Genomic DNA, 13,759 nt, shown 5'->3' with positions numbered 1-13,759 from the left:
GCTTGCAGGTAACAGCTGGATGGAAATTCTTGAAGATTCATGCTGAAAAGAAAAACGTGTAGTAAAGGAAGAGAGACACGTGTAGCAAAGGAAGAGAGAAGGATTGGGCTCAAAGTCTATCTCCCACAATTTTATTCACTTTCATTTGGACTCATTTATTTGTACAGCCCAACTTATATCTTTTATTTATTTGATTTAGTTCATAGGACTAAAGTCAAATTTGTAACATATAAACACTGAGCTCTATTTAATTGAGAAGCCCAAAATATTTACTTCACATTTTGCATTTCTTTTATTAATTAAAGTTTACGGAAAATTTTAATTAATTTCTTCGTCTTGTTCCTAACAAAGATGAACATCACCCAATGCAACCAATTAATATTTAGTTTAGTTCTAAATATTAATTCTTCAAAATCGATCGATGATTTTAACTCACGCGTAAAATTAAATATTATCTTCTTTTGTTTTCTTCACAAATTCCATCTTAAATCACCATATCGCATTCAATGGGAAAAATTTTATTATTCGAAAATCGCGGGTATTACATCCTACCCACCTTAACAAAAATTTCGTCCCGAAATTTGTTTACGTCGTTGGAACAGTTCCGAATGTTTCTCCTTTACCCCTTTCCTCCAATTTCCATGTTGCCTCTTATAATGCTTTTGACCTCGAGCATGGGGCTAACAAGAAACTATTTCGGCATTTTCTCTTCAGGTATCTTAATATAACAAAAATCTAAATTTCTTCGCTTCTCGTGGTTTTCTTCATCTTATTTGTTATTCGTGCATCGATCCTCAACTGCTTGTAAAACAAGTTTCTCCATATTACCTTTTCGAGAGTCTATTACTCGAGTATATAGTATAACGTTTAATCTTGTAGGAGCTCCTTAAAAGCGATAATTAATAGCGTAATCTTCAACAACTTGTATTAGTTACGTCAACTCTGGTCGGCGTATCACTTATGTGCGTATCCGCCTAAGGGGACTCCTTCCTCATGTGTATACGATAAGATCGCTCTGGGAGACCTTAAGTTCCGAGCAAGATTCCTCGCATTGTTACCCCTATTAACTTATAGTTGCATGTCGTATCTCCATGGTGCTTTTAGTGCGTCATAACGATCATTCTAGTAACACATCGCAATCATCTTCGTACTCCTCCTCAACATGCTATTAGGGTCGTTTCTATGTCACATCGCCACTTTTGACATATTACGCAAGATTGGATTCATCTAATTAGATCGCAAGAACTATTTATCGTCGTTGCAGGGATACATCACTTAGCATCTCCTCTCGTCTCGCACTCTTTCTCGTCTGAAACTTCATACGCAACGTCGTTTTGTATTCTCCTTGTTTTTAACGTTCAGGGAAAACGATTATAAATTGTAACTACCCATCTAAACTCGAGCTCAACTAATCTTATCACTCAGGAAAGTGAGGTTGCAGTTGACACTTCTTAACTAAATTCGAGCACGTTCATCCTAACCTATCTCTTAGTCATTCTATGTTCGCACGCATAGCTCATAGTCTCATACCTCACTTCCATCAACAAATTCATAATCTACCTCATACTTCAACATCTACAAACCATCACTTAAAAAGATATAGGTACCTCGCATCCAATGTCACAACACCTTCGCGTTTCTCGTTCAACTCTGCCATCCATGTTTTTCTAAAGAAACAAAAAGTAAACTAGTTTTCTCTTAAAACTCAAAATATTTTGTAACTCGCACATTTTCTCCAGACTAAAACGTCTTTACTTCAAACTTTAAAAGTTTTTGACTCGAAACAAGCATCATCATAAAACTCACTTAAAGAATTGAATCGTCCCTCTCACTTTAAAACCTAACTCAAACTCAAATTCCTCCTTCAAAACTCATTTGTTATTGGATGATTCTTCTTCCACAATTCCCGGGCTTCGATTAAATTGGATCTATGAGTCTTTTACTTAGAAAATTTACTCTTACGCAGAACTCTACAATAAATTCAAAGCTAAATTATTTTAGCTTAGTTTAGCCAAACCATAAAAAAATATTAATAGAACCTTAATTTAAACTTAGGCTAAAGTTCAATATTATATTTTCTCCCAAATGATACCATTTTCGAAACTGGACCAAGACTCTCACCCATTTTCAGCCCACAATAATTAAATTTCGAAATTGGGCTTCCCTTCATTTATTTAAAGCAGCCATTATGATTTTTTTAAAAAAAATTGGGCTCATAATAATTTCCTTACTCCCTTGACCCAAGTAAATAAAATGCTAGCCTAATAAGAAGAACCCATATAAAAATAAAAACCCACATCATCTTCCTCACTCTAATCCTAACTAAGATGAGAGGCTCCCTCACCCCTCACTTGCTGCTTCTCTTCTCCATCTCCCTTTCTTTCTCTTTCCTTTTTCTTTAAAGTTTATATCTTTAGATCGAAGAATTTTGGCTTTTGAAATTTCAGATTTTGTGAAACAGTCCACCTCAAAAATGTTAAGAGGTTGCGGGGCTGCCTTTGCTGTCACGGGACTTTCGAAACATCATCGCCGGAATCCGGCAGATTCGTGTCTGAGGAGATAAGTCTTCAAACTGTGTGGTTATCGTGGTTATAGGACTTAGGTTGTCTACTTTATGAATTTGGTAGCTTTTGAACAATTATCTTGCTACTTGTTAAATGCTATTTGGAAGTTTCAATGGTAGAATATGTTGTTAAACTTGTTGTGGCAGATTCTATTTTCAAATTACATGCATATGCTTTTATATATTACATATGTAAGGAATAGGATCCTTATCTTCTATTTTATTTTGCATATTTTTCAACTCAGATCGGCACGCATCAGCTTAAGATTTGATGTCAGTTTGCACTTCCCTGATCCTAACACGTATTCGTTGTACGGTATCAACATTTCATTTATCGCGTTTGGTGCTAACATTTTTTTATTGCCAATTTTGTGCCAGACCCTCATAGGTGGATTGTACGAATAAGTTTTCAATAAGATTGGAAATTATATAAAATTGGCCTCATCACCTCCACTCAAGATAAGAATAGAAGAAAAGCTGAAAGGGTCTTAGCCATACTCTAAGAGTTTGAGAATTTTCATATTAGGAGTTTCCTAGATGGAAAGAGTTGTAAAAGAATGAGGATATAAATGAGTATAGATTGTATGCATTGGGAGTGGAAGAACTGTCCAACTGCCTGGAAAGGGGCCTACACGACCGGCTATAAGGGAAAGAATCCCACGATGATCCTCGAGGCGTAGCTGATTACCGGCTGTGGATCTGGCATGCATATTTTGGGGTAGCCGGGTCGAACAACGACCTCAACATCCTCAACTCGTCGCCCCTCTTCAACGAGAAGTGTCGGGGCATCGGTCCAGCCGTCTCATTTATGGCCAACGGCAACCGGCATGATATGGGCTACTACTTGGCGGATGGGATATACCCTAGGTGGCCTCTCTTTGTGAAGACGATCAGGCACGCGCACAAGAAGGCCTACTTTGCGGAACGGCAGGAGTCGGCGCGCAAGGACGTGGAGCGCGCATTTGGTGTGCTCCAGTCTCGATGGGCGGCAATTAAGGGTCCAACGCGTTTGTGGGATGTCAAATGCGTTGTTGATATAATGTACGCTTGCATTATCATGCACAACATGATCTTCGAAGACGAAGGCGTATAACTGACTAGTTGGGCCAATGACGATGAAGCCGGTCCAAGCCACGGAACGGCCACCCCTAGCGTACGACATGGGGTACCTCTCGATGAAGTCGGCCGCCTCCAGGAATATGCCGACATGCGCCAAGTGGATGCTCATATTCAACTCCAAAAGGATATAATTGAAGAGTTGTGGGCACGGAAGACTGCACGACGATAGTTTTTTTTCTTTATTATGTAATTTATTTTTTTAAATGAATGTACTTTTTTTAATGCAATTAATGAATTTTTTCGTATATGTCTCGTAAATTTAATTCCGTAATTTAATCGTAAATTTAATTCCGTAACTGTAGTTGTTTTGAATTATTTTTATTGCGGCTGACCTATGGCTGGCCTATTTGAGTAAATGCTGACGTGGCAGGTAGATTTTTAGTGTTGTTGACGTGGCAGGAAGAGAGAGTGGCTGACCTATGGCTGACCTATTCTTATTGTGGATGCTCTAAAAATATTACTAAAAGAAGAGGAAGTGCTGCAATGATGATAAATCAGGTCATAATCATATAAAAATACATTAACAATTAGGTGGGCTAAAACGACATTATTGATCACCTAATATGAGTTTAAACAAGAATATCATAAATAATGTATAAGACAAACTAAATAATTTCAGTAAGCACAATTTACACATTCTATTTTAGTTAATAATCAATGTAGAATTGAACAAACTTATTAATGAAACAATACTATTAATGACTAGACATGGCATGATCAATTTCATATCACAAATTTCTCTCACCTCAACCATCACAACAACTTTTCATTGCAAATAAGATATGAAGCTTAAGTTTTATATTGACAAAGATAGTGATAGATATCAATAAATCAATGCCCATTTACTTTTGAAAAATACAATACACAATAACGAAGCTTCATCCAACAAACCTAGTTATGTCTCAACAAATTTCCTTTTTGATGTCATATCATGTTTACATAGTCAATCAGTGTGGTTGGATTTTATTTTCATTTTTATTAATTTAGTATCCTCCGTATCTCATTTTAAATACTCCATTCGTTCCTGAAAATTTATCACCTATTTCCATTTTTGTCCGTCCCTAAAAATTTGTCACATTTCACTTTTACCATTTTTGATAGTAGACCCCACATTCCACTAACTCATTCTCTCTCATATTTTATTATAAAACTAATAATATAAAAATAGGATTCACATGCCACTAATTTTTTCAACCCACTTTTTATTACATTTCTTAAAACTCGTGTCGGGTCAAATGGTGATAAATTATGGGAGACGAGGGGAGTATATTTTTTTACGGACATCATGTGAGCCGTTTCTTTTCTTAACTAAATAAATTTTTTATCTTTATTACTCAATACTTTCTCTTAACCCTACCTTATTCTATGTAGGCTATGATTTATTCCGGTGCACAAAACTTTATAAATTCTTATGCCGAAATAGAAATGACTCACTTACCCAACACGACAAAGTAGACGGCCAAAATGTATTTTGCAACTTTTGATTTTTCGGTAACCTTGATTATAACTAATTAAACCACAAAAGATATATAATAAGATGAAAATCAAACATTTAGGTAATAAATTGACTTATGCAATCAAAACCATTCTACCCCACTGCTCATAGTTATAGCTCAAACACTAAACTAAAATGTCCAACAATATTTCTACAAAACAAAGCTTGAATTATTTGTATATAAAAGAGAAAAAACTAACAAAGACACCTAATACAAAGAGGTAACAAATTCTCCAAATAAAAACAAGTTATTTATGTATAAACCACAGCATCAAGAATTCATCTGAATCCATTAGGACACAGGAAATAAAAAGGTCAAAAAAAGGTGTCATCACATTCACATATGACTTGTGCAAACTGATACTCTTTCTTCCCTGGCTTTGTGAGACCTCTTGCAATGCGCAATAGCAGCCTGAATTGGGCTCTCAACCTCGGAGCTCGAGGCGATGCCCCTCTTCAAGGCCAGCACGTTTAAATTAGACGTCGAACCTTTGGGCTTCGACAGCTGTTTGATGGCCCCGGAGAATGATCTCCGGTGCCTCCCCCTCTGATCTTCGTTGTACTTGATCTGCCCGAACGGGGCCACATTCTTGATATGCTCGTTCTTCGCCTTGGAAACATCGGTAGCAGAGTGTTGGCTCATGCTCGTGCAGCCGGAGGATTTGGTGAAGAGGGACTTGATGTAGGAGGTCCATTTGATCTTGGACGAGGGAGACGAAGACGACTGTTTAATCATCTTCTTCTTCCTTGTCCATGATTTCTTGTCATGATTGGCAAGGATGATATCCTTGTAGTCATCCGAGGTCAGCTCTCTACTGACCTCGCATGACTCTGAGGGGGAGATGTTGCACGACTCGAAGGGAGTGGTGGCAACGGGAGTGCTGAAGGGCTCGTCGTCATTGTGGAAAGGGGTGGTGGAGTGGAGGATCTTGTGGACCATCTCGAGGCGGGGCGGGAGGTGGAGGGGAAGGAGCTTCCCCATGTAGAAGAGCTCGTCCGCGGGGGATGTAGTGGCGTACGGGTCCCGGTCGGACGAGCTCGAGAAGCTTTGTTGGAATTCAAACTCATTGTTTGAGGATTGATTGAAGATGCTACTGTGGTTGTCCAAGGATTGGTGATGGTGGTGGTGGTAGTGCTCGATTTCTACTTCCATGTCGATGTAGTCATCTTCTTGAGATGATGATGATGATGTTGTTGATGATGAATCCGAGTAGGAGTTGTGGAGATTTTGTAGCATTTTTTCTATTAATGTTGTAAAAAAATTTGTTTGCTTGGTTTCTTAGTTTGGCTCTAGTATATATAAGGGAAAAGGGGGGAGAGGGTTGTGTATTTTATAGTACTATACTTTTATACGTTTCCTTTATATTTTATTTTGATCATGTCATACTTATATACGTAAATAGAAAAGTTTTATAATTTCATAGGTGATTAATATAATGCGGTTGAATTGAATGTGATTTAGTAACTCACTTTGCTTACTATTTGTTTTGAAAAAAATTAATTTGAGTTAATAAATTATCGAGCAACGATATAAATGAATGAAACTAAAATTCAGCACTTACAAGAAACATAAAATCATTGAATTGAATAATTTGAACATTATTTAAATGATTTTAAATGGCATCATTAGTTCTTCATAGCCATCATCATTATATTGTTAACAGGAGTACTATTCTTTCACAAATTATGAACCATAAAACGTGTCACGTGGTATACTAATTCCAATATAATTTCAGGAGACTTACTTTGCGACTTTAATTAATTCATCTATTTTTAGCTAGCCATCAATTTTCCCATGTGAATTCATCATGCCACAGTAGTAGGTATTTTATACTTTGAGATACAATAGTACTAATGTTTAAAAATACAATTCAGTGCAATAAAATATTTTATACTCCTAGGTAGGACAAGTCTCTATAGTGAGAGTCTATTTATTCTCTACTTTATTCAAAATTTGTATTTATATGCATATATATTTCACCTACCCTTTTATATGTCATTATCAGTCATGAATCAAATATAACTAGAACACAATTAAAAAAGTGGGATATCTCGAATACCAATCAAATAGCATCTTGAAATCAACCTAAAAAGTAAATTGGCAACATGAACCAGGATTTAAGGAAAGCAAATAGAAATCATTTCAAGCATATGATGACAAATGAAAGTACTATAAAGAAATCAAGATATCGCCTAAGTATGCCATTTACCTACAATTTTCATTAACGTTAATAAATTACCGTCATCATTTAATATAAATAAAGGCATCTCAAGAAACCTTTAATTGAAAACCACTTGTTTTGGTGGTTTATTAGAAAAATAAAAGGCAGAGGCATAAAGACCCAATGGCTTCACCTTTTTCTTATATTGGTCTCCAAAATTTGCTTCTTTCAGCCTGGTTTTCTGCACCATCACAATAGCTTGTTTACTCTGTTTCTTAAATTTCTTAATCCTTATTCACACATATATATTTATACTTAGTCCTTTCCGTGTTGACACAAATATATTCATAAATGTGCCCGTGTTGTCCAACCTAGTGATTAAGTTATTAATATGTGAAATCAAAGAACTTGAATTTGAATCTACCCTGACATGGTTTTACACATCTATTTATTTATCCATTTTTAAAAAATATACTCATTCAGTAAATAACACTGTAATAAGTAGTTCAGTAAATAACTGTAATAAGTATATAGTTCTTTTTAATTTAATAACGACAATATCTGGAAGGATTACTTTATTGTAGAGTTTTCCATCAAGATAATTTATCTTTTTTTACTATACATTATAAGTACTCTCTCCGTTCCATTAGTGTCGGTAAAAAAAATTTCACACTTATTTTAGAAAATTTATAATAAATAATTACAGTAATAAAAGAATAATTATAGTGCATACATTATCCTCTTTTATATTACTCTTTTTTCCAAAAAAGTGTGAAAAAAATGCGCCAATACTACTGAAACAGAAAAAGTAATATTTTATGCGATATGACTTATGAGTAAAATCTTCTGATCTAACTTCTAATATTACTATAATGTTGTAATCCTTCATTATAAAAAGTCAAAACCAAATAAACAGAACTGAAGTAGTCTACATACTTCTACAATAAGATAAATATTTATATTCTTTTTGTGCTAAATTACTAAAAAAATTAAAATAATAAGCCCATCGTTCCTAAAAAGTACTCCCTCCGTCCCACGTTACTTGAGTCACTTCTTTTTTGCACTCGTTTTGAAAAAATAATAATAAATAATTAAAGTGAAGAGAAAATAAAGTAAAAAAAAGAATAATATAGTTAAGACTCTTCTCTACATTATTCTCTCTCTTACTTTTTTTTCTCTCCATTTAACTATTATTATTATTTTTTCAAAACGAGTGCAAAAAAGAAATGACTTATGTAACGTGGGACAGAGGGAGTATGAACTATTTCCTTATTTATTCGTCCCTAAAAAGTATGAACTTTCTAATTTTGAAACAGTTAAACAACGAAATACCTCTTTATAAATTTGGATTTTCCACGTGTTTAGAGATAGGAATTGATTAGTATTTGTATACATTTGGCCGTTAAAAGGCCATTAATATATCATATTCTCTACATTATGGTATTTTGACTGTTTAGTGTGAGATATGTGAAAACGAGACAAAAACATATATCAATCAAGGTAAGGTGGACAAATGAAGGAAGTCAGAATGTCGAAAGTAATTGGGCAACCAAGATGATCTGGAAATCCTACTTAATGACTACCATTCTCTTCGTCATCGAAAGAGCTTCACGTGAGTACCTTAAAAATATCAATCGGAGTTCGGTAGAGAATGTTATGGCCATTTTTATATTTTCTGCTGATATTTTGCCAGAATTCCTATGAACATGAGTAGTTAAATACTTTTGTAGGGTTTTGGTGAAGACTATGAATTTATGTTTTGATATATGCGATTAAACCGTTCTACCAAGCTCGTGTGGTTGTTTTGATTTCTCTTGTACTTTTAATGTTCTTTTGCATGAACAACATGAGAACTAAGTCTGTTTAACTAGATTAATTGAGAGATAACTAGTTTTACGTGGTTATGGGAATTATTAACAAAAAAGTTTATCCACACTCGAGAGAAAGGACCCATTGTGAGGGCTTTGGTCTTAGGAGCGAAAGGTATTATTGTCTAATCTATTAGAAGGAGACTTTGATAGTTAGATATTAATTTAGTGGGTAAGTGCACTCGAGAGAGGGCTTATCCTAGTGTCACGATTTTCCTATTTACCCTAGAGACGCAAAATTGGTAATAGGTTTAATTAATTGATATATGATAGAGACTTGTATGTTGGACCTAGAAGCAATGCTTTTCCTCCGTATTTTACCAAACTTGAATTGCGTTATTTACTCTTACCGCTTTAGTTTGTTGCTTTAGAATTAGAAATCAAATCTCATTTTGTCGTCTAGATAGGGAACGATTATAATTCGAGGTACTCAATTGCTAATTACTCCCTACGGATACGTGACAAACACGGATTTTGCATTTTTTTAAGCACTAGTCTTGACTCTTTTTAAATGTCAAGCATGCAAATTATGTTCTTATATTGCATGTATTGTACATTTTGTATTTTTGACGTGTTTGTTGATAAATCATAGAAAAGGACAGAAAAAGGTGCGACCGCCTCAGTTCAAGCCGATTTTTCCAGCATTGTTGAAGTCCAATCATTGATTATTGCATACTATTATCTTTGTCTTCGAAAGAGCTTCACATGGATACCTTGCATGTCTCAATCGGTGTTCTGTGGAGAAAGTCATGACCATTCTACGAACATTGCACAGTGCAGTCAAAGCTGGCCGAAATTTAGGCGTAAATTCAGGGAAGAAAATAATAAATTGTTGCCCAAATCTCTCCGATTTCTTGCAAGGCACGAAAATTATCAAAAATAAACCTTTTTCCAACCTATAAATACCTCTTAACCTAATTCATAATCTTAATCTCAGAGCCTCCAATCCTTCTTCCTCTCTAAATTTATACATCTCATGTTTCACACTTAAATTCATTCATCTTCCATAGGAGCGGAGCTCTGCAGATTCAGGCAGGAGAAGACTGAAGATTGAAGATTCAACCTTGGGTTTTATCAATTTCTTTCATGTCTCGTACTTTTATTATTGTTTTTACTACTTGTCTATTAGTACTTAAACATACTATGTAGATTTTTTGGTAAATGCTATTATGAACATGTTTTGATTTGTTGAATTGAACTTTTTCCTAGCTCTTGGAAGTGTTTTGCTTGTTCTTTTGCTTTTATTGTTCTTTTGTCTAGCCAACTTTAGAAGTACGTCCGCTTAACTAGATTAATCAAGAGATAGCTAGTTTTACGTGGTAAAAGGAACGAATACAACACAAAGGTTTATCTGCACTCGAGAGAGAGGACCCTTTATGAGGGCTTGAGTCTTAGGAACTTAAGGAGTTAGAATCAAATAGATTGGAATGAGACTTTGATGATTAGAGTCTAATCTACTGGATAAGTGCATTTGAGAGAGGGCCTATCCTAGAATTGCGACTCTCCTAATAATCCTAGAGACACATAAATGTAAGGGTTTTGTGAGATTAATGATCACTAGGTCATAGTAGTTGGATCCTAAAACTCTACTTCTTTAGCCTGCTTTTTGTTAAAAAAAAATTTCTATATTTTGTTTATTTATTTCTGTCTAGTTTATAAATCCAAAACCAAAAACTCCATGTCTCTATATAGTATATGGCACTTAGTATATGATAGCCAGTTGCAGTCTTATTCCCTGTGGTTGATATCCCGGTACAAACCTTTAGCAATACTAGATCTACCCTGGATGCTTGCAGGTATGTTTAGTGCTAATAAATAGTGCATCAATACGATACTCTAACTTGCATTTACTAAGATAGCTCCATATACTTATGGAATATTGCTTGCACAAATTTAGGCGAGTCACCCCTACACATCATTTTATTTATAACTTATACCATTAAATAAGGAGATGAATATGTATTCTAATGGTGCTAAAATATCGTTATGAAAACCATCATGTTCAATTCGATACAAAATACTCCCTCCGTTGCATAGTAATAGAGGCATTTTATTTTGCGCACTCATTTAGAAAAAATAATTATAATAGTTAAAGTGGAGAAAAAGTAAAGTAAGAGAGAGAATATTGTAGATAAGACTCTTCTCTACATTATTCTCTCTCCACTTTAACTATTTAATTTCATTTTTTCAAAATGAGTGCAGAAAATAAAATGTCTCTATTACTATGGAACGGGAAGAGTACTATTAATTAAGGTAACATCTTTTTCCTTCTTTAGATTTAAAGCAAAACTCAATATTATTTTCAATTCGATACAATATTTTTATTGATGAAGATGACATCATTTTCATTTTTTCATATAAAAACAAACTTTGTCTTCATCAATAATGATATTATGTCAACTTAAAAATGATATTGAGTTTAATTGAAGATAATATCGAACTTTTCTTTAATGGTTATAAGACTAAAATTATTGTTGATGAAAATCAACATCATATTTTCTTTTTAGGGCATGTTTGATAAGTTGGTAATGCCTAGATATAAATACTTACATAACTATTTCGTTTTTGGTATCATAGTTAAATCTATCATGGAACCTGTGTTTTTTCTCTATGGTCCATCCAAGCCTGGAGATTTTCCCTAAAATCACACTGATACGTATAATGTATCTCACACGTTTGGTCAAATACAAATCTGCCTCAATTTATTTATATAGAAAAGAAAAAAGTTTCTCCTTCATGCCCCTACGTCAATCTCTTCCAGACTTCCATCGTATACTCTTCCTTCTACCTCAAATGAACAAGTAAATCAAAAGTCCACTATCAAAATTTTCATTCGGTGGGTGCTTATTCATTATTAAATATTTCTCTCTTTTTTTTTTGTTATGAAATTTTTTGTGAGCTATTCAATATGTTGCCACTTGTGATGATATCCCCAATTCAATTCCACTATATGTTGATTAAGATTAATTTGGAACAATTTTTTTCTTATAAGTTTTTGAAGAATTCTGTCTGTGACTTAAATCAAGCATAGGGTTTAAAGAGCTATGTTTGTGAACAATTAATCATGGCTTGCTTTTTTACGTAAAAATGATGTCTGTTTACCATTCCAAGAAGAATGCATATTGTTTTGAGTTTAGAGCCGCCAATAAATAAGAGAGAAAAATGAAGAGGGAATTGTGTTTTCACATTGCATATTCAACTAGGGTAGAGCTAAGGATAGTTTAGGAAATATAGGTTTGTATTTGATTCGTGGGCCTATAAAAAAAGAATTAACTAGGGTATCAAAAACGTTATATTAAAATCAAATCTCTATTCTAATTTGGCCTTATCTTTTTCATCTACCAATCTGTGCATATCCTACATTACTTATCGAACGAGTCTTAGGTCCCGTTTGTTTGCCAGGAAAATAAAGTTGACATGAAAAATGATTATTGGGAAAATGATTATGGGGAATATGATTCCTGGTAACTTTACTTTTCAGTGTTTGTAAACGTGCCAAGATTTGAAATTTTATATTTAGTTTAAATATTAAATTAAGAAATGTAATAATCAAGTTATTATAAATATGTGCTAGAAAAGGAGTATTATTGCCATTTTTATCATGAATACTTCAATATATTTTATTAATGTGAATTTCTAATTTCTATTTAACAATAATCTAATAAATTAATAAAATATATAAAATAAAATATTAAATATTATTAAAAAATATAGTGATTGTATTGATTTAGAATAGATATAAAAATAAGCAATGAATGATTCTTAAAAGTTAAGAATTGCAGATAAAAAAATGAACTAATTTCATCTTTTTTTTTTTGCAAACATTAAAATTGTACTGGAACATATAAAGTTAACATATTAACCACTATTTAATTTAACTAGTAAATATTACTCCCTTCGTCTCAAGATAGTTGGAGCATTTCTTTTATTAAAAATTAAAGAGGAGAGAGAAAAGTAAGTAAGGAATAAAGTAAGATATATAAAGAGAGTAAATAAGAAAGAAAATAAAGATTTTACAAAAAAGTGAATGACTCAACTATCTTGGAACAAATAAAAATAAATAGACTCAACTATTTTGGGACATAAAGAATATAATTATTCTACTTTCTTAAAATCAATTTCAAAAACTACATTTATTAACAAACAGAACGATATGATTTTACCATGGATCTTTTTGGTATACAAGAAATGGAAATAATTCTTATGTCCATATCTCTATATTGAACACTATATATAATTCTTAAAAGTCCCCTTCTAGTTTATTAGAATTGACACGTTTTGCTCGATCTCAAACATCGAATCCAATTTTCTTTCAAGTGAAATTTGTAACTATGTCTAGTTATATACGGAGTACTAAATAAATTATATAATATACTCCCTCCGTTCCATAGTAATAGAGTCATTTCATTTTGCGCACTCGTTTCGAAAAAATAATTATAAATAGTTAAAATGGAGAAAAAGTAAAGTAAGAGAAAGAATATTGTAGATAATACTCTTCTCTACATTATTTTTTTGCTTACTTTACTCTCTCTCAACTCTAACTATTTACTAT

At 33.4% G+C, this 13,759-nt stretch overlaps 1 protein-coding gene across 1 annotated transcript; it reads right to left on the bottom strand.

Moving 5' to 3' along the window:
• Positions 1-5,288: 5,288 nt before the first annotated feature.
• LOC125190810 (probable membrane-associated kinase regulator 4) lies at positions 5,289-6,444 on the bottom strand. The gene has a single exon (XM_048088213.1). It carries the CDS (start codon positions 6,412-6,414, stop codon positions 5,515-5,517), a length of 900 nt encoding a protein of 299 aa, XP_047944170.1. The 5' UTR covers positions 6,415-6,444; the 3' UTR covers positions 5,289-5,514.
• Between the last annotated feature and the right edge of the window lie 7,315 nt (positions 6,445-13,759).

The sequence above is a fragment of the Salvia hispanica genome, chromosome 5, assembly GCF_023119035.1.
Source record: "Salvia hispanica cultivar TCC Black 2014 chromosome 5, UniMelb_Shisp_WGS_1.0, whole genome shotgun sequence".
NCBI classification, from domain to species: Eukaryota; Viridiplantae; Streptophyta; class Magnoliopsida; order Lamiales; family Lamiaceae; genus Salvia; species Salvia hispanica.
This window is presented reverse-complemented; position numbering and strand designations above follow the sequence as displayed.

Excerpts from the sequence above, each read along its gene's own strand:
- LOC125190810 (XM_048088213.1), bottom strand. The coding sequence starts at position 6,414 with ATGCTACAAAATCTCCACAACTCCTACTCGGATTCATCATCAACAACA.